Source organism: Amblyomma maculatum, chromosome 8 (assembly GCF_055883805.1).
Source record: "Amblyomma maculatum isolate TAMU_Amacu chromosome 8, ASM5588380v1, whole genome shotgun sequence".
Classification (NCBI taxonomy): Eukaryota; Metazoa; Arthropoda; class Arachnida; order Ixodida; family Ixodidae; genus Amblyomma; species Amblyomma maculatum.
In genome coordinates, this window is record NC_139351.1 from 64,203,525 (window position 1) to 64,223,886 (window position 20,362).

Below are 20,362 nucleotides of genomic sequence, written 5' to 3' on the forward strand. Positions count from 1 at the left end.
TATTCTTCGTGTGCAGACTGCGCACTTATCCGAGAGTCCATTGTATCAGCGGCATCTGCAAGCACATTATACGAGTATGCAGAACTCTCTCGCCGGGTTATTTTGTTATCTCCGACCTCTCTCTTGCCGTTTGTAAGACGCGTGACAAGAAACACAATCGTCAGACTCTGTTGAGATCACTTGCCAAAAGGAAGCATGTTATGAAAAGGTAGATGGAACCTAGCGTAACCTAACTACTCCGGAAGAAGGTCAGGCTATCGTAAAAATGTCGCACACATGCAAATCTCCCTATAGGTTTCGCCGAGCGCAGGTAGCAACGCCGTCGGCGTCATCATTTGCATTGAGAGTGTCCTCGCGACCCGGTACGAAGCGCTGCGGGACACCGGAGAGCGTTGTCCACGCTTTGTGAGAAGATCGAGGATAGACAATTTTTTCTCTCTTTTTTCTTTTTTTTTTTTTTTTTTTCTAGGCTACCACTTTGGAAGGAGAGTGCTTGCCACCGTGTAATATTCTCATGAGAAAACCGACCTTCGCTGTACACTGTGCACACTTCATCTTGCGTTCTCGGTGGTATCATGGTAGGTAGTGAAATCATGCAGATCAGTTTATGCTGCAAAGGAACTTACGTGAACAAGAAACCGGTTTTTGCAGTTCGTACTTACAACTTCTCGAGCGTCAGTGCACGTTCCACTGAAAGTGCAGATACCCTGCAAGCTCTTCAATCCTTAACTATTTCCTGGAAGGGTCCATGCTTGCAATGGTCGGAGCGTTAAGCAGGCCGGCACCGTAATTGCAGACTACATGACATTCGGTTATTATTCGGTTACTGAGGCATGTGATGACGGGATCTCACTTTGAAAGACGATAAATGCAAACTACAAGGCCAGAAAACCATGAGAAACGCTTTTTTAGTTTCCAAAGTTGGCCCCGCATGCCGTAACGTCCCTTTAACTTTCCATGACCGCCGGATATATTGTTGGTTCGAGCGCAGTAAGCGCTTATGAGCTAGATTCGTACGCAGAAATGTTTGGCACTTTTTGGGAAAGAGTTTGCGAACTTAATTTTTTTTTTTTTTTTCACTATTGTGTGACTTGACGATAACAGCCAATATATCCACACATATCTCCTCGGCAGATTCCTTTTTTTTTTTTCACGAATTATAAAAGAAAACGGGCCCCATTGGGTTCCTACGACAGTCTGACATGTTTTTCGAGCGCGGGACAAACTTCAGAAGCAAAGTTTTGGTACGCATTGGAAGCTTACGCCATTTTTATCAATATATTTATGCAAGCATAATAAAATATTACACAGTCGCCTCCCAGTTACTTCCAAAACGCAGCTCATTGTTTTCTGCGGCAGTTTTTATTACTTGGTGCGAGCGCTGTAAAATTTTAAAAGAATACTTTTTCTCAAGAATTAGAAGCTTATAACATTTCCATCAATGCTCTAATAATTATGGCCTCATACGTGAACGGTGTCCCAGACGGCTGGACCTGTTATGACGACTGGCCAAATTAGGTCACTATAACCATCATGCTCGCGCACAGCCTCCCGGGACTGTCTTGTTTTCTCTAAAGTAAAAAAAAACATTAAACATTCTAGTTGAATTACGCGTTGTTAACCACGTACTGGCGTCCTCCAGCTATATCGCCAGCTGCTGACGTCGAGGAAGACCAGGCATGATGCACCGTTCCTTAGCACGTCAGTGCAGGTTTTAGAATGCGTGGTGGTCGAAATCTTTCCGGAACACCTCCTACTCTTCACGAACTCCAGCTCCTTCCTTTCATTCGGCCCCTAGCGGCACGGTTTGCATCTACGCTAAGTATACATCTCTCTTCGATAATACATGGTGCTGGGCTAGTTGGGGAATCATACTCGGAACTACAGTGTTCTCGGAACGAAGCCAGCGCCGAACAGGACAGCCACAGAAGAGGACACGATTCAAAAGAACGCTGTACTAGAAAGTATTTCAATAAAACATGGTGCTGGGCTACTCGGGCTGTCTTCGTTACGAGTGTAAGTCACCAACTAGCCCAGCACCATGTTTTATAGAAGTATATTTCTATTACAGCGTTCTTTAGTATCGTGTCCTCTTCTGTGGTTGTCCTGTTTGCAACAACAACACACCATTTGCCGCCGTTGAATGCGCGTGCACCGAGGAACTCTAGCCGCCGTCCGCTCAGTGCGCCACCGCATGGCCACTCGCTGCACGCACAGATGACAGCGCGTTCTTCACGGGCCTCCCTCCCACGGAGTCAACAGGAGGCGCCACGTACGTTCCGTATTCATCAGGCACCGTGTATTCATCGCGTGTGGCCCACGCTGCGAAGGCGGAGCAAATGCCGCGCACTATGAGTTCGTTGCAGGAAGTCCCTTCTCTCCGGACAGCCTTCGTTTGTCGGTCCTGGGCGCAACGCAGATGGGCCCCCTTATCGAAAAAGAAGCGACCAGTGTCCAACGAAGACAGCGGAGGTGCTTTGCCAAATGCGAATCTGGGTAGCCGCAAGCTCGCGTGTAGATTGTCTTGGCGAACACCCTCTTTGGCTTGACTCCCACGGCATCCGCAGGCTCAAAGCGGACGCAGTGGCTCGGAGATGGGCAGTGGCGATTTCTATGCATGTGACATTGTGGGTGTGCTGCACGGACGCCACCTAGGAGCTCATGGCGTCCCTTGGACGCAGTAGCTTAGACAGAATTTGCACCACCAAGCACGGGCGTCCTGCTGGCACCGGCCCAGTTGTACTGGTAGCCCCCACAATGCGCCCCGTGTGCGCACGTGCGTGTGACTGGCTGCGCTAATGGAAAGAACAAATTTCCGGAGGCTAGTGTGGCGCTTCACTTGAACCCCTGGAAAGTGGTTTTTCAGTAAGGGCTACAACCTATGGAGAGAAACAAACTGATCTTAGAAATGGACCTAAGAAGAGTACTCCCGCTAAGTCTCGGCCTTCCCGCTTTGTGCCGTCCTTATACTGTGTTTCATGACCAACTAACCTGAATATAGGTACCACAGCTTTCTAATCGAATACGAACGACAATGTGGCCTCGCAGCTATTCGTTTTCCAGACAGTGTGACGTCGGAAAACGAAAGAGCTCTACGTCAGCTTACATCACAGAAAACAGCTGGGCCTGATGGTACATTTCTCGGCAAAAATTCGCTGGAGGCACTTAGATCTCTCTTAAGGGCGGTAAGGCGAAAGCCTTTCCTGCTGCTCTTCGCACTCATTTGCCCCCTTTTCACTATTTGTTTCTTTTTTTTTTCTTTTCATTTGTCTTCTTTTTTCTTTTACTCTAATTTTGACGTATTTTGCACAGTTTCGACGTCAATGGTTGTTTTGACGTTTGCACACTATATCGACGTATTTGGGTATTTTGACGTCTGGTTGACTCTTTTTTATCTATTCCACTTCTCCGAAATTCTGCACACATATTTTTCACCCTGTACCGCATACAACTATTCTTTTACTCATCAATCAATTCATTTCTCGACAATGACGACGTGACATCGTACGCAGACACAAATCCTGTCCACTCTCATGAGCCTATAAAGGTTTTCGCCTTAACACAGCGCGCAGAGTAACAGGACACACACAATAAGTCGCAATGCTGCGTATGTATCTATTTGTCTGTGTTCTATTACCCTGCGCTCTCTTTTGCCTAGAAACATCAACTTAAGTGTATTTTGTACCAAGCACCCCCTCGCTCTCAACGTTCTTTTGATGGAAGACGTAAACATACATTGGGTACACTCTGAAATTTCCCGGTCAATAGTGGTTCAGACGGGCGACAATCCTATCCGTCTTTTATCCAATTGCAGCCCCGTAGTACAGCGTACTCAAACAGACCCAATTCTTGTTAAATCCTAGATTGTCTCCTTCCTCTCTTATACCTGTTTTCTCGCGCAAAAGCATAAAAAGATGGCTATCGCTGTAACAAAACGAAGCCCGTTCGCCGCAACGATAACAGGCAGTGTACGTGTTCAACCAAATTGGGACCATCATCACGGAGAGAGAAACGACACACTGCCCCGCCACGTAGCCGATAGCGATGTGGCACCGGGTTTTCGGCACGAGACGTGCTCTGCCACCCGCGTACGGCCTTGCCCATTTGTTGAGCGGGAGATGCGCCGCTGCCGGATGAGCCTCCACGGTGCGGCCCTGACGCGCATGCGAAAACGTAACTCTGCGGAAGTTGTTTCCACCTCGGACGAGAAAGTTCGGGCGAACACGTCAGCCGGGATTCTTTTGTCTCGGTCCACCGATACGCCGTGTCCGTTTCGGGGCAACAGGAAACCAGCCCGTAAAGAGTGTACGCGAGACAAAAGCGGAGACCTGTTGACTTCCGCCGCGGGGCGTTCAACATAATGTCTTCATTAGAGGCGGCAAGGCGCGGGACGCCACAGCAAACAAAAGAAATACCTCACCGCTAGAAAAGGTTCTCAGTCGACGGCAAAGAGAAGGCACGTGACTCGATCACCAGCGAGATAAGCGAGGTGGGGAAATGTATAGTCACCTGGCGGAGAAAGTGGAAATAAACGCAGCGCAACCCGCGGTGCGTTATGAAGTTAAGGCTGTTTTCGAGAGCAACAAGTTACGGAAGAGCCAAGTTTCGATGTTGCTACACTTTCGCGAAGGGCCAAGTTGTAAAAGCAACACTACACAGACACCGAGGAAGAAGTTTTCACAAGAAGAAGAGCAAGTATGAACAAGTTCATTTCAAAGAGCGTTTTCTTTCTTTTTTTTTTAACTTTCTACACGTTAGATGAATCGCCCACCACAGTTGATAATCCGCCTGCGTACTTGATGAGGTACCTTTCTTATCGTATCCAAAGCGATACCATCGATGGTGAGCTGACGCATACATCTTTCTTTTCAAGCGAAGCCGCCTGGAAGGAATAAGTCATGCAGCCAGTATTCGTACTTCATCTTGTGAACTCTTCGCTTCTCTGCGTGCTTGTCAAAAGCTTTAGCGCTTCGCAAGCATATTTAATATATATATATATATATATATATATATATATATATATATATATATATATTGCGCTTTGAGGCAAGCGTGGACCCAAGTTGCTGTCGCTCAGTGCAGATTACTCGCCTTTTGAGGCCCCTGCACGATAATACATACATTTAATAATTTTATTTATTTATTCCCATACTAGCAGCGCTTATGGCCTTGTTGTGTGTGTGCGTGTGTGTGTGTGGGGGGGGGGGGGGGGGGTCTGCAGGCATCATAGTGCAGATATGACCATACAATGAGCCCCTACCTCGCTTCAATACACCACAGCGGAAGAAACCGGAACCCGGACGCACAGAAAGACGCCACAGTGAGCTGTCTTTCTATGCATACGGGTTCGCTTTTCGTGTGCTGTGTTGAAATGAAGCACGTGGGAGCAGCTGGCACTGCAATTCGGCAAGTCTCGGCCGTTTAGTTGAGTATTTCTGCTGCACCTCAGAAAATAGCAGAAACATTTTAAAAAAAGAGAAAACGAGACTGCTGTTCATCGTGCAGATATTTAGAATTCCCTTAAGAACCGGAGTTTCCTGGCTTGGTATTCGCCCCGCGCTACAGCGGTGATATTTACTTAATCCATGGAGGAAGGAAACAACTTAGGAGAGACCCTTGCCATTCCCAATGCATTGGAGAAAGTGTGGCGGAAGTGACGTCAAAATTTATGGTTAGCCAAGTCGGGCCATCAGCAATGGTGACGCTGTTGCTATGAAAACTTGGGCCACTAGCAACAGCGTTGCTAAGGGCCCTAGGTACGTGAGCGTCGCGGAGAAAGATAATGCGGAGGGTAAAGGAGGAGGAGAGACGTTGCAGCGTCCGGTCGCGGCGCGGCTGCGCTGGCTTCACAAAAATGACGTCAGGGCCTCTCCTAAGCTCTTTCCTTCCTCCATGACCCAATATATAGGAGGCCGGGATCAAATCACTGAACCTGAAGCTGTTGGCGAAGAGCGTGTACCAAACGTGACTACTGTTCCAATCAATAAGGCTCACCTAGCCGATCATGCTTCCAGTTCTTGCATATAGAATTACTCAGGAAGAAATTTCTGTGACTGCGCAGTAGTCTTGCAAACCAGAGTACTTGTCATTCGAGAGCAACACGCTTTCGCTGTGTAGCCTTGGCAAGTTGTCCGCAAGTAGTTCAAGCTCGCGACTGCGATATGGGCAAAACTGCATCGAAGGTTGGCTGAATGGCGCATACGTCGAAAACAGCCTGCGCCCACAAGTCCATCGCTGCCCGACAAGTCTGTGCTGCATCCCTGAGCGCATATCCGTTTGTTTGTCATGTGAAACGAGAGGGGTAATCTGAACTACTGACACTTTCATTATCTGTGAGCAAAAGAAAAAAAAAATAAAGGAGTGGAGATGAAGCAAAAATCTAAACATGCGCATCGATTTTTTTTTTTCAAGGTATTATTGATAAGCATGAGAGAGAGAGGCGTGTACGAGGTTCGGACAATGCAAACGTAGCCTGTAGCCTGTTCACGAATTCAAAGCACATATGATGGGTCCATGCGTAGCACTTCGGCCGAGCAAACGCCTACACATGGAAGATATATGCCTACAATTGCGACACTCTCTGTGATGCGAGCGTCGCTTTGTTTTGGCGGCAAACGGTGCGTCCATAGTTAGACCACGACATCACCATCATCATCATCATGATTAGCCTGACTATACCCACTGCACGGCGAAGGCATGCATATTCCTCCAATTAAACCGGTCCTGAAACCAGAAGCCTGTGCTAGCTGCATCCACTTGTCCCCTGCGAACGTCTTGACCTCATCCGCCCACTGTAGCGTTGGTACTGCTCCGGTAGCGGACCAACGGGTAGCGAAAAGCCGAGTCAGACGTCGGGCTGCATGCACTTCAATATTGGGCGGTGGTCACCCAAGCAGAGACTGGCCGAGAGTTAGAGAGAACTTAACGAAGGTTTATTTACATGGTGAATCTGAGAAGGTACACACTGGAGAGCACTCGTGCTCTCGTTTTTAACAACTTTTTTGTCCCCAAGTACCTAGTTGGGGAATTTTCTATTTTGTCAAAGTCCAATCACATTTGAGTTCCTGATCTGCTGGCATTCGGGAACCGCCCACTAGAACGTCCTCCCAGCGCACTCTTTCCACTTTAGCGGCACGATGGCGACTCCGCCGGGGGAAGTCAGGCATGGGGGTCCCAAGGAGGCTTGCTGGCTGTCCAAGGTCGGAACCGCGCGCCACCCACGCGGACCCCTCGCGCGGGAGCACTCCTCGGGAAAGGAATGCGGTGACCGTTCTTCTCCACGGGGGGGAGATGACCCGCTCTCTCTCCTCGGTACTAACACGCAGGCGCCGCGGCTCTCTGTTTCCAAACACAGGCGCGCCCGCTCTTCGGCGAATTCGTTAGCGCCTCTGCGCACAGTCCTCCGGACACAAACTGGGGCAACTGCTGCCGTCGCTGCCGATATGCGACACCGCGTTGCTGCGTCCTGGGTGGTTCTGGTCCCCGAACTCCGAGGTGGTCGCGTGCAGTCTTCTTAGAAAAACGGACGCCCATCTCGACACGTGCACCGTCTCGTTACTCGGGAAGTTCGAAACGTAACAGCTTCTGTTGCGTTGGTACTGCTCCGGTAGCGGACCAACGGGTAGCGAAAAGCCGAGTCAGACGTCGGGCTGCATGCACTTCAATATTGGGCGGTGGTCACCCAAGCAGAGACTGGCCGAGAGTTAGAGAGAACTTAACGAAGGTTTATTTACATGGTGAATCTGAGAAGGTACACACTGGAGAGCACTCGTGCTCTCGTTTTTAACAACTTTTTTGTCCCCAAGTACCTAGTTGGGGAATTTTCTATTTTGTCAAAGTCCAATCACATTTGAGTTCCTGATCTGCTGGCATTCGGGAACCGCCCACTAGAACGTCCTCCCAGCGCACTCTTTCCACTTTAGCGGCACGATGGCGACTCCGCCGGGGGAAGTCAGGCATGGGGGTCCCAAGGAGGCTTGCTGGCTGTCCAAGGTCGGAACCGCGCGCCACCCACGCGGACCCCTCGCGCGGGAGCACTCCTCGGGAAAGGAATGCGGTGACCGTTCTTCTCCACGGGGGGGAGATGACCCGCTCTCTCTCCTCGGTACTAACACGCAGGCGCCGCGGCTCTCTGTTTCCAAACACAGGCGCGCCCGCTCTTCGGCGAATTCGTTAGCGCCTCTGCGCACAGTCCTCCGGACACAAACTGGGGCAACTGCTGCCGTCGCTGCCGATATGCGACACCGCGTTGCTGCGTCCTGGGTGGTTCTGGTCCCCGAACTCCGAGGTGGTCGCGTGCAGTCTTCTTAGAAAAACGGACGCCCATCTCGACACGTGCACCGTCTCGTTACTCGGGAAGTTCGAAACGTAACACCACCTTTCTGCCGCCCCCTGATACGCTTTCCTTCCCTTGGGATCCAGTTTGTTACCCTTAACAAACTGCATTCCAAGGGTTAGGCTAAAGAACTAGGGTAGACCACGACACCACACACTAAACCTCTGGCGCGTTGCACGTGAGCGGTCTCCCGAGTCTCCCGTGACTCAAATAGAAAAAAATATAGCTCCACTGTATTGAAATGCGAACAAAATAATGTTCTTCGAGAATAAAAGAACAAGCGCAACTTATGATACTAGCAACGTATTTTGCGCATGTTTTAGTTTCACCTCATGTATATCCACAGAGTCCATGGGGCACGGAAGAAATGCGCATATTGTCTTGAAATTTAGTCTCCGTATACGCGACCACACTTGCGGGCATTTCACGAAAACGGGTATTAGATTACTGTTTTTCTTTTTCCTGCATTCCACGCTCTTTGGTAATTATTCTCTTTCTCTCTCTCTCTCTCTCTTCGCAAACGTGCGGGTGTGTCAGGGCCGTTCGGTGCGCCCACAGCACTTGCACAACTGTCTCGTTTCGGCCCCTAATCTCTGCGTCCACTCCACGCACTTTTCGTTTCCTTTTCAGCCTTCTACGCTCTGCTTGATTTCCGCGCTCGTTCGTTTCAAGGCGTTTCAAGATGGCGCTGGTAGAAACACCGGCGTCACGCCCAGCGTGTCCTCTCTTTCACGCGCCAAAGGCCTGTTATTTCATCTTCTTCTTTTGTACTTTATTTTATCTTCACCTGATTAATAATGCAAGCTAAAAATTGCGCATTATGCTGTTTTCTTGATACTGCATATATTTTACCGAGGTCCTCCACTTGCACGTATGCTTGCGAAAAGGCGAGTTTTGGCCACTTTTCTGATTGCTTTTGTACACCCTTGTCAGCGGACCTAATGATAAGTGCTCGGTCTGAGGTTAGGAAAGCTCAGCAGGCAGTTTAAGCACTGCATCGCTGTTGTTTAGGCAGCTTGAGTCTCCCATCATCGTTTTTATCCGACGAAGTCCGGTGATATGGATAGTTCTGCCCACATGCATTGTCACCCATAATGCATCTCGTTTCTACGCTCTCCCCTATTCCTCAGTGAGGTTGGAGAATCAGTCCAGAAGGCACAAACCATCGGTCCAGTATTGGTACTATATTGGTAATTAACTGGCCCTGTATTCGTTGAAAGTGAAAGTGAACGTTTATTAGATTGAACGTATTTACAAAATGCATAAAAATTTTGACGAGGGTCCCATAGGCATAAGACTGCACCGGGACCCTCGATAGATTACTACAACAAAATAAATAATAACAGCAAAGTTAGCGAAAGGTTATAATATACAAAACATGGCAAATCGGTATTGGCCGGGCATTGGCAAAATCGTACCAATATTGGACCACTGGAATGTGCTGCATGCCTGAGGAGAGACGGGCCAACCTCTGTGCGTTTCCTTGAATATAATTTTTTTCCTCTCTCACCTGTCTCTTGAAACACTTAGAAAGCGAACGCTAATCATTCACGCTAAAGTTCGAACGCTTGAGTAGATGCAGTCGCAAATATGAGGATATATTTCTGAAATGAGATCGTGTTGTGTGGCTTCTTAGTGTGTATAGTGTGTTGCCCACCGATTTCAAACCATGGACACCTCAACACAGTACACTACGTCACATAACACCATGCTATGTCATATGCTTGTACTCCCACGAAGTAAGCACGACGCATAAAGGCACGCACCGCGTGCACTGAAGGGTCACGTGATTACAGGCGAGTGTCCCGATGCTTTCCAAGAAGGACGACGACTATCAATCAATCAGTCTTTTATTTCATTTTGTACATAAAAACTGTGGATGGTGAGAAAAAAGCAGTGACTTATACACTGCTTGACGGGCTTCACCACATACGGAACCCGAGGAACGAAGCTAAATACAGCCAGTACTGTGAAAACTCCTGCAGCCGTGTGCGCACTTCGGCTACCAATCTAGCCTGCCGTTATCAAGCGCAGCGATGACTTCTCCGTGAAAAGCGTACAAAGAATCACAGAAATGAATGCCGCGGACCAAGCGCTCACTAAATCCTGCGCCTGAACTGACCAAGGCCAGCTGGTCTTCTAGCTTCGCCAACGATAGCATGGCACTCCAAGGAAGGCGGCAGCCGGGACAGGAGCTCCTGTCCCGGCTGCCTCCTTCCTTGGTGTACCCAATACAATACGATACTGACTGCTAGCAATTATCGTATTGTATTGGGTTTTATGGCACATAAGCATCTAAGGCTATCATGCGCCAAACACAGGTTTGGGAGTGTGGTACAATAGAAAAAAGTTTTCTTTTTTTAGAGAGAAATGTCAGATTTTGTTTAGAAGCTAGGTTGATTCCTTTGAAAAAATAAAAATTGAACACATGAAAATTCAATAAGTTCATTAGTTCCCAATTAAAGGCTTGGATGGGGAGTATGTGTTCATAGTAGCCCTTGGAATAGTCGGAACAGCGTTCGAAAGACCGGATGCTTTTAATAATAACAAAAAATAAAGTAGCGGCGGACAATGTGACCATAGTGCGAAGTTTCTAGCTTATACAATCTGTTCGTTCTCCTCGTATTCGCAGACCGACCGACGGTGCAGGACTACGGTCACCTGGACTTCTACCCGAACGGTGGCGCTCCCCTGGACTGCCAAGAACCAGGTCAGGAGTTCCTCAGGCACGACGGTTGGGTCTACGGTAGGCTGCTGCTGCTTCTGCTGCTTTTGCCGCACACGCACGCACTCTAAGACGCTGCACACGCACCTCTCCCTGTGTATAGGTCCACTTCGAGCATAGGATGCGAAGCAACGAGAGTGGGGCCTGGCGCCCGTTAATGTTGCACACGCGTGATAGTGTGTGTCTCGAAAGTGTTGCCGTACTTGCATTTCATTTAGACGTATCCGGATGTCCGCCTGTTTAGAAGTGCATATAGAAAAACACGCTGAAATGATCAGAATCTAATCACAGCACTTTAATGTACTTAATTTAGAGTCGTGTTTCCATTGAAGCATGAATTCTTTGTTTTTCTTTGTTTTCTTTGTTTTTGCTTTGAAGAGCAAATATGAGGGATTTTATTCGCAGGCAGCCATATCGGTTCTAGATTAGAGTTGTGCACACTTGCAGGCACTCTTCTGCGCGACAGACTAAAATTACCGCGAAACAATCAAGCGATAATTGCCTTGTCTTCATGAGCTCTCGGGAGCAAGCAAGTGAGAATGGACGGGATTTTTGTCCATGATAGCGTAGCAGTCATAGCCTGAAGGCAGCAATGGCCTGAGAGCGATAATATGTATTTACCACTGGCTGCTCTCTATAAAATGTCATGTCGCGTGCCCTCCAAATCAAAAGGCATATATTGCTGCCTGTAAATGTGTTCTCGCAAGAGGAGAAAAAAAGTGGCTGAGCAGCCTATGGGATACCATTTCACGTAAGTTGATTCCTGAAAAATTGTCATTGTGACGTAGGAATTCTTATTCTAAAGACTAAAATTTTTATTCAGTGAATTTTTAATGTTCTTTTTTTCTCAAATTTACAGTAACACTGCATTCTCATGACTGGCTTTTGCTGCTTAGAAGCCACTATAACCATACCGGAACAGAAGCGGTGTCTGACCATCAAAAACTGATCAAATGTGTTTGATAGCATACAAGGAGAGGATGCACTCTCAAGCTGACACTAATGCCTTACTTATGCCACATGCCAGGTCTGTACCTGGGACAAAATGCTAGCCAATCATTCATGCACTCTTTCTAAGCACTTCACATAACCACAACACTACATCCTCGGCCTTCGCGACATATAACTTGCTGCCTGTGCCTTTCACTGCAGAATGGCGTACCTTCCAAGACTGACGACCCCGAAAAAGAAATAATTGGCTTCAGTATTCTTTCACATGGCAGTGTTCGAAGCAAACACGACAGACACGTGCAGTTTCTTTTTCTTTGTTACGGTAGGTCAAAGGAAGCAAACAATACAGCAGGAATAATATACACGGCGCTTTAAAAAACACCTAGTTTTTTGTTGTTGTTATTGTTGTTGTTCTACGTGTCAAGTTAAGAGGGATTCAATGAACTGATCTCATACAGCAAAACAACCAATGAGACTAATCGTTTTGACACTTAATCTTGCGTCACGTGAATAGATTACAAGATTTTCATAAAATATATACTGTAGAGCTGACCGTTCCGTTGTGTTGGCATCACTCACAATGTGAGTACAGGATTTCCGGCGTTAGGAATCAAGTCATTTTTTCTGCGGTTTCATGTCTGAAATTGCTTAGCGCTTTTAAAGTAAGGGTCCTTTTCTATTAGTTGTGTCACCAACTGGAGCTAACGAATAGACCGACTACATAGTACTAGCTCGCAAACCTCAGGGCAATGAGAAACCTTACCAGTGTACGAAAGGCTGAACAAAATAAAACGAAATCCTACCGTTAAAAAAAAAAAATATTCCCACAATTTCGACGCAAGTGATAGACCGATAGATCTAAAGGTAGACAGATCGCTCGATCAGTCAATCAATCTATCAATAAAAAATGCTTAGGTACATAGGAAAGCCAGCTAACATGCTGATCTAGCAGTGAATCTGGTATACTACCTAACGTCTATTGATGAACCATCCCGACCCTGAATTTTAATCCCTGTAGCAACTAGAACTGACCCACTGTTCTCCATGCAGTACATGAACATGTTGCCGTCTTCATCAGCTTTCATCCATGGGCAGTACCGTTATCGCATTGCCCCGCTGATATCTCTTAATATGTCCCAAAATGTATACCGCGCTACCAGATAGGTCACCAATCACCGATTTCGCCGACCTTTGCCTGAAGCCTGACCTTGAAAGACTTGTCTCGAACCGAAAGTGAAAGAAAACGCGGCATGCCAGAACACATACTTTGTATTTCGCCAACTTAACCAATTCGGTTGCAGTTTGTTTTCTTTCCTTCCTCGTTATATTAGGAAGAGCTTTCAACCTTCACCATGAAAGCGCCAGAGAAAATAGCGGAAAGGAGAAATTTGCTTCTGTATAGTCATGCAGTCTGTGCCTAACCGCCAACATGCACAGCTAAGTCAGTAATTCTGCAGCACCCTTGTCATATTTCTCTTTCTCTCTTTCACACCTTTCCCGCCCTTCCTGTGTGGCCCGCCTTGTCTCCCTGCACACCTTATCTCCCTGCACAACTTGTCTTTCCCGCTTCCTCCTCCTCCTCCTCACCTATGTCGCACGCCGCACGCAACGCACTGCCCTGAACCTACGTGGACGCCTACCACCCTGTGTCTGTGTCTTGTTGATTAACCGTGCGTTCTGCGTACGGTATCTGTGTTCCCTTTCGTGTGCTTTGTGTTCAATATTACCTCCCCTTTCCTTATTTCCCTGTGTGCACGATCACTGTGCCCTCCGTTGTGGCCGTGGTACTTTTTCGGCTATTTCAACCGGCCTTTAACTACAATCCTTTTAATACATATATCTGGCCTTCTTACGGTGGACTTTCTTCCACTTACTCGTCTTTCGAAACGCTGTCTTTTTTTTTTCCTCGTCGGTTTTCTCTCTTTCCCATTCTGTCATTCTATGCGTCCGTCTCCCCTCTCTGTACACCAACAAACTTGATTTCTTCCTTCTTCCCGGCTATCATTTTCCCTTTCATCTCGCCCCACGTCCATTCATATCGAACTCCCATACCATGGCCACTCCCTCACACCACTCCTTAATCTCCTCCGGGTACCTACACACCGTTCCACACTCCGAACCTACCCGTGTCATGTGTGTGTTTTTTTTTTTTTTTCACGTAATTAAACACCATTACACCATCCACGCCTCAACGTTCCCTCTTCACGTCATTCCGCCTTCCCCTCCGTTAACGGAATTCATCGTCACTCTCGATTTCCCCGTCCCTTAACAACCAAACGTGCACCCTTCTAAACCCTTGTTTTCCCTCAATCCCCGTCTTCCCCCTTTGTCGTGCTTGTGCCACCCTTCCCCGACGACCAGGTGTCCGGCGCTACGTGACGTGCAACGACCAGCGTTCGCAGCAGTACTTCACCGAGTCGGTGAACAGCGACTGCCCCTTCTACGGCTTCGCGTGCGACAGCTACGCAAACTTCACGGCGGGAGCCTGCGGCTTGGGTTGCGGCACCGACGGCATGCAGTGTGCACCCATGGGATACCGGGCCGTTGATTGGCGTCGATTCGCCGACGAGACCCGCAGTGTACGCATGTTCCTCACGGCGGCCTCGACCACGCCCTACTGCCGTGAGTGACGACTGTTTTTCCCTCTATGCGCCACAGAACTCGGTGGTGAATTTGGACCTGTAGCGGATGTACCGCGCAGAGGCACACAAGGAGAGGGTGGAGGAATGGATTTAGTCAGCACTTCCCTTCGATCGGGGCGCTGGTTCCTAGTGGAAAAAATAAAATGATAGGAATGTACCGCAAACACGAAAATGTTATGTAATTGTGTCATAATATGTATCAGTTTTTTGTAGGTTTTTTTGTGGTTCCGTATTTTGTCCCCAGTACTTTACTGCGATGTATAGTTCTGCAGTACTTACGATGTAACTACAAAAAACTCTGTCGTTAAAGGAAATTTGTGTTTGTCACTACAGGTTCACGAACAAAACCCGCAAGGAAATTCGTTTGGGACTGAAAATTTCTATGATTTCTCGATTAGGAGCTATCTTGTGCAGCAATTTTCAGTGCAATACGTTTCTTGTATTCTGAATGATCATTGCTTAAACAAATATAATGTAATTACTTCTAACATGTTAACGATCGCTTTAATCAGAGTTCTGAGCTTTTTCTGATCTATACAACTTATGGTCAGGTTTTCCATGTTTACTGTTAGTGTTCTTCTGAACTATATTATTTAAAGTTTTTTGCAGTCCACAAAGTTTTTTAACCAATGTAAAGGACCTCCTGCCGGGGACATTATCTTGCTGTAAACTCAGCCCAGAAAGCTGAAGTTACGGACTTTCAATACAGAGTTTGGCAAAACACAATGTGAGCAAAAGAATGTTGACACCACTCTATTACATGGAGCAGAACATAGAAGTCGAATCACCCAAGAACCTCATCAAGAACGTGCTAGTCCTTCCGGTTAGTGATAATAGGATACTAAATATAAATTGTATTCATTACGTAAATGTAGTGCTGCAATGGATCCCAGTGCATTTTGTAGCATTTTAAGCAATGCAAAAGCAGGAAAGAGCGTTCCTCAGACTCCCACTACCAGAATGTGATGACTAAGATACAAATACAAGAAATATGCTGCATAGTCAGTTTCAAGAAAAGCCAGTCCACAAAACAAAACATATTTGCAGGCACTTGGATCTCTCTATTAAGTGAGATAAGGCGAAAGCCTTTCCTAAAACTCTCTGCACTCGTTTGCCGCTTTTCACTCATTAGCTTCTTATTCTTGTTTTTTCTTTCGCTCTTTCTACTTTTTCTATTTTGGTTGTGTTGTTTACTGTTTTTACTCTTTTTTTCTTCTAGTTTTTGTTGTAATGCAATGGTGAGGTCTCACGTTAAAGCTTTACAACGTTCTTGCACGTTTCTTGCACAATTTTGGCGTATATTACACAACTTCGACGTCCGTGACTGTTTTCACGTCTGGACATTATATCGACGTCCATGGCTATTTTGACGTCAAATTCAATTTTTTTGATCTAATTAATTAACTAGTTATTGCACATCAACGAAATTTTGCACATAGACACATTTTATTCACCCTCACCTCATGCAATCATCCTTTTACTAGTAAATCACGCCCTTCTTCAGCAGGGGCGGTGTGACGCCCTCTGCGGACGGACGCTTTCTGTGCACACCCATGAGCCCACAAAGGCTTCCGCCTTAAAAAGATAACCCCGGCGGTTTATGGTTTCCTGTATTCGGCGAGTTGACACCAACATCAGTCCTTCGGCGTCTGCTTTCTTGTAATTTCAAATATTGCACGATACCAAATTCGTTTGAAATATACATTTACAAACAACTTTATTGGCCTTCCGGAGAAATACAAGTGCCTGCCCGAGTCACTAGAGAGATTTAGCTTATCGCGACCTGCTATCCGCTACCGTGATCCGCCACCGCGCGTTCATTCATTCATTCATTCATTCATTCATTCATTCATAAACCTTTATTCATGAGGATGACCTGAGGCCTAGAGGGGAAGGGGGTGGGTTAGGTGAGGTTGAGGGCGCCAGACTCCGACATGAAGTCTAGCAGCGCACTAAGCTTGCGCTTGGCGTTGGTATTGGGGGCTGTCCAGTCTTCGTAACTCTGAATGTGGTGAGCAGATGTGTAGCGTGCGCGGAGGCCAGCCGTGCCAGGACAGGTCCAGATCAAGTGCTGCAGGTCAACGGAGTCAGCAGGGCAGTTGGGGCAGCTGATCTTGGTTCGGCGCCATTGACTCAGGATGTCCGGTGTGTACGCTGCACCGGCGCGTTCCATTGCGCATGCCCAGATCCCCTTGACGCCGATAGATGGCGCCACATACTTGATATCGGCACATAGACCTGCCGCGTCGGGACCAATCAGCTTGTGCGCCCCGCCCACGCACGGTAAATGGTCACGGTGGCGGATCGCGGATCACGGTAAACTAAATCTTTCTGCTATTGTTCCCGCTGCAAGCACCGCATTCTCGTGTTTGTTTCTTCACCTTACGTGATGCAGGCAACCAGTATCACGTGCAGATCGGTGTATCGAGCACGGAGGAGACGCGCAAGCAGCACGGCAACCGCGGTAACCTCTACGTCCACCTGCAAGGGTCCAGGCCGGAAGCGTCGCTCGCCAACGTCGTCATCAGGTGCGCCTATGGCTACACGCCATGATTTCCATACATGATGACAGGTTAAGGCCGCCCATCACACCAACCGCTCATCGCAGCTTGAAACACGATGACGGTTTACAGGTTCCGAATTTCGTGTACTTTGGATCACGAAATTATCAGAATAGCACCGAACGAAAGCCTATTCATTCATTAAATTTCGAAATGCTCGCAGCTAATGTTCCTTTTCTTTGTGATGCGAATGAATTGTTTTTCATAACATGCTACGGGACCACACTTTTTCCCACTTTTGCTGCTCCCGGCTGGAATGTCTTCGTTTCTAGATAGTTTGCCACGGAGCAGAGGCTTACTACTGTCTCAAGGAGCAAAACTGGGAAATAGTCAGTTGCTTCAGCATTAGATTGCCTGGGGACAGCAGCTGGATACTCATGTTAGTTGCTAGACGATCCGTTTTCGCTGCTTGTGGTACAGGCTGCTTCTCAAGTAGGAAAAGGCCCCGTCGGGGTGGCGCAGTGGTTACGGCACTCGACTACTGTGCCCAAGGAAGCGGGATTGAATCCCGGCCTCGGCGGCTGCGTTTCGTTGAAGGCGAAACGTAGTGGCGTCAGTGTGTTGTGCGATGTCAGTGCACGTTAAAGAACCCCAGGTGGTTGAAATTTCCGGAGTCCTCCACTACGGCGTCATAGCCTGAGTCGCTTTGGGACGTTAAACCCCACAAACCAACCAACCATCAAGTAGGAAAAGTTGCTTATTTCGGACACTGAAGTCCAATGTTTTTGTAACGTCTGCAGTATACACAAAAGCTCTACCAGACTTTTATACGTTTACTTTGGCATTAATTTCCAAATGGCAGGGACACTTGCGTCCTTGGTTGAAAATTAAGATAACGTCTGCTGCGTTCTATCTTTTGTTGGTAAAGTTCTCGCTTTGGAACCACTCAAGCTACTCCGATATAACGGTCCTGGATGGACCTTCATTTAAGCTCGAGAAGACATTGGGTTAGATAGAGACCACAGTAAGCATCGTACAGCATGACTGTTCGCTTTTGCTTCTTAGAGGCTGTCACGGTTGTCTTCGCAGCTAACAGCCTCACTTTTGTTTAATTAGAAAACCGCAGTTATACGCGACATAAACTACGCAACCATATAGCCCATGTTGCTATTGCACTCAATATAAGGTATACGCAGTGATCTAAAAATTAAGTTGCTGTGGCTTGACTATATGGTCAAATGAATGCAATCCGCCAGTTCTAGACTTATGCAATGTGTAAAGCTTTCCTTCTAAAAAGTGTAGACTATACCTGGCATCGAGAAAGCAGTTTATAACCCCCTTCGTTTCGGGTGGATACGTGTGCTCGCAGGAAATACGACGACTTCAGTTCGGGCAAGAAGTCCGAGTTCCTGGTGACCGCCGGGGACCTGGGTCGCATTATCCGGTTGGACCTGGAGTGGCGGCCGGACCAGGTCTTCTACCCAGACCAGAACCAGGTGTACGCGCAGCAGCAGCCGCCGCAAAATGGCGCCGTCAATCCGGGATTCGAGTTGCCTCGCCTTTGGATCGACTACGTTCAAGTGCGCAACCTGGCCACCGGAGAGAAGTAAGCTCTTCCCTGCTCCCCCCTGTCGGCTTTATCTCATCACATCTGTGACATCACTGGTCTGTTAGTGGATAGAGCACCCGCTTAACATGCAGGAGGTGCCGGGTTCGATTCCCAATGCCGCCTAGTGGTATCCACCGACAATACAATGGACACAAGCTTTCTCCTAGCCCGCGATGCTTAGCTTGTCTGGTGTGATATACTCACAGAATTGGCCTTTGACATCAGCTTGTGTAAAGAAAAATACCTCTTATCATGCTATCTGCTGGCCAAAGCTCCCCTTGCATCACTGAAATAATCTCATCATAACCCCGTTTCATATGGCACAGGGACAGAGCTGTGAGAACAGCGCATGCGCAGTTTCAACTAACCCGTCTGATCTAGTCCAGCCACCAGTGCATGGCGCTCTCACCTTATACCGTGCCACACAAGCACGTGGAAGTTATTTAGCGGCGTTTCCTCTATTAGCCGCTTATGCGATTATGATCTCGGCGAGGCTGATGGCGATTTGTCCAGCCGGTATCTGTACACACGCAGCGCCTCCGTCTTCTCGGAGGTTGTTATAAGCTGCAATCTGTTGTGGGCTGGACGATTACAGAGCCAGCATGGAGTAGTATGTTTTAAAGTGTGAGCCGTCGGTCCATAACGCCACCGCACGACTGGTCAGCCCCGCAGTTGAACGAAGAGAGGAACGCGTGCCATCCGAGGGCCACGTCTTCGGGAGGGAGGCGTCCTTATAGTCGCATATAACTCAGCAACGAAGCGGCCAGTGACGTTTTTTGGACCAAAATTTTTGGTACATGGCCCTTTTCCCAAGCATTTCACCACAGAAGAGCCGGGTACCAGGCCGGGCAAATCTTGTACCCACTGAAGAACCGGTGGGTACCCTCCGGCACCGAGGATTGAACCTGGTACCCCCCAATACGAGGCGGATGCGCTTCCACAAGGCCACCGCGGAGAGTCAACTGCGTCGATCGATCTTTATGACGTGGAGGTGAATCCCCTTGAACCTGCTAGCATGACGTCACCGGATATGGCAGGTTTGTGGCAGGCAGAGCTGTGAAAATTGGTCGACGCCATAGGCTGGAGAAGCATCTTTGAGAGGAATCGACCGCTTTGCTGTTGAGTTTTATCTGGCTAGAGTGCTAATTGATTTCCTGCAATGAGTTTAATGCTTGCTCCAACTCGACTACCACTTAGTGAACAGAAGTTCGGCAGCTTATTTCCATGCCCTAGAGGGGGTATTCGCTGACGCGCCGTGTGCGGTGCATTGTTGGTGATTGTGGCGCAGTCGGCCATTTTTGTGTCCACCGAAAGAACAGAGCGAACATAAGGATCAAATGCTGTCGTGCGGTTTCACAAGCAGTGAGCTATGGGTTATTGCGCTGTCGTTGACTGTAATAGCCGTATGCAGAGCAAGCAGCGGAAGCTGAAGAACTGCGTGAAGGACTTCGGTCTTTCTTAAAATTCCGAAAGTACACACGAATGACTCCGGCCGAACGCAACAATTCTCCGAGATGCAACTCCACATATGGGTGCCCCGGCTCGACAGCGCGGATATCACGGAATATGTGAAATCTATGTTAACGGTGGGCTGGTCTG

The 20,362-nt window shown here is 47.9% G+C and overlaps 1 protein-coding gene across 2 annotated transcripts in view; it reads left to right on the forward strand.

Moving 5' to 3' along the window:
* Window positions 1–20,362, forward strand: part of LOC146181295 (pancreatic triacylglycerol lipase-like) — a 94,823-nt gene that overhangs the window by 70,693 nt on the left and 3,768 nt on the right. Inside the window, exons 6-9 of one of the 2 annotated variants that reach the window (XM_084576337.1) lie at window positions 10,968–11,081; window positions 14,373–14,633; window positions 17,049–17,181; window positions 18,524–18,760. In XM_084576337.1, coding sequence (XP_084432463.1) covers window positions 10,968–11,081; window positions 14,373–14,633; window positions 17,049–17,181; window positions 18,524–18,760 — 745 coding nt within the window. The remainder of the gene's footprint in view (window positions 1–10,967; window positions 11,082–14,372; window positions 14,634–17,048; window positions 17,182–18,523; window positions 18,761–20,362) is intronic. The other variant, XM_084576338.1, reaches the window with a different exon arrangement.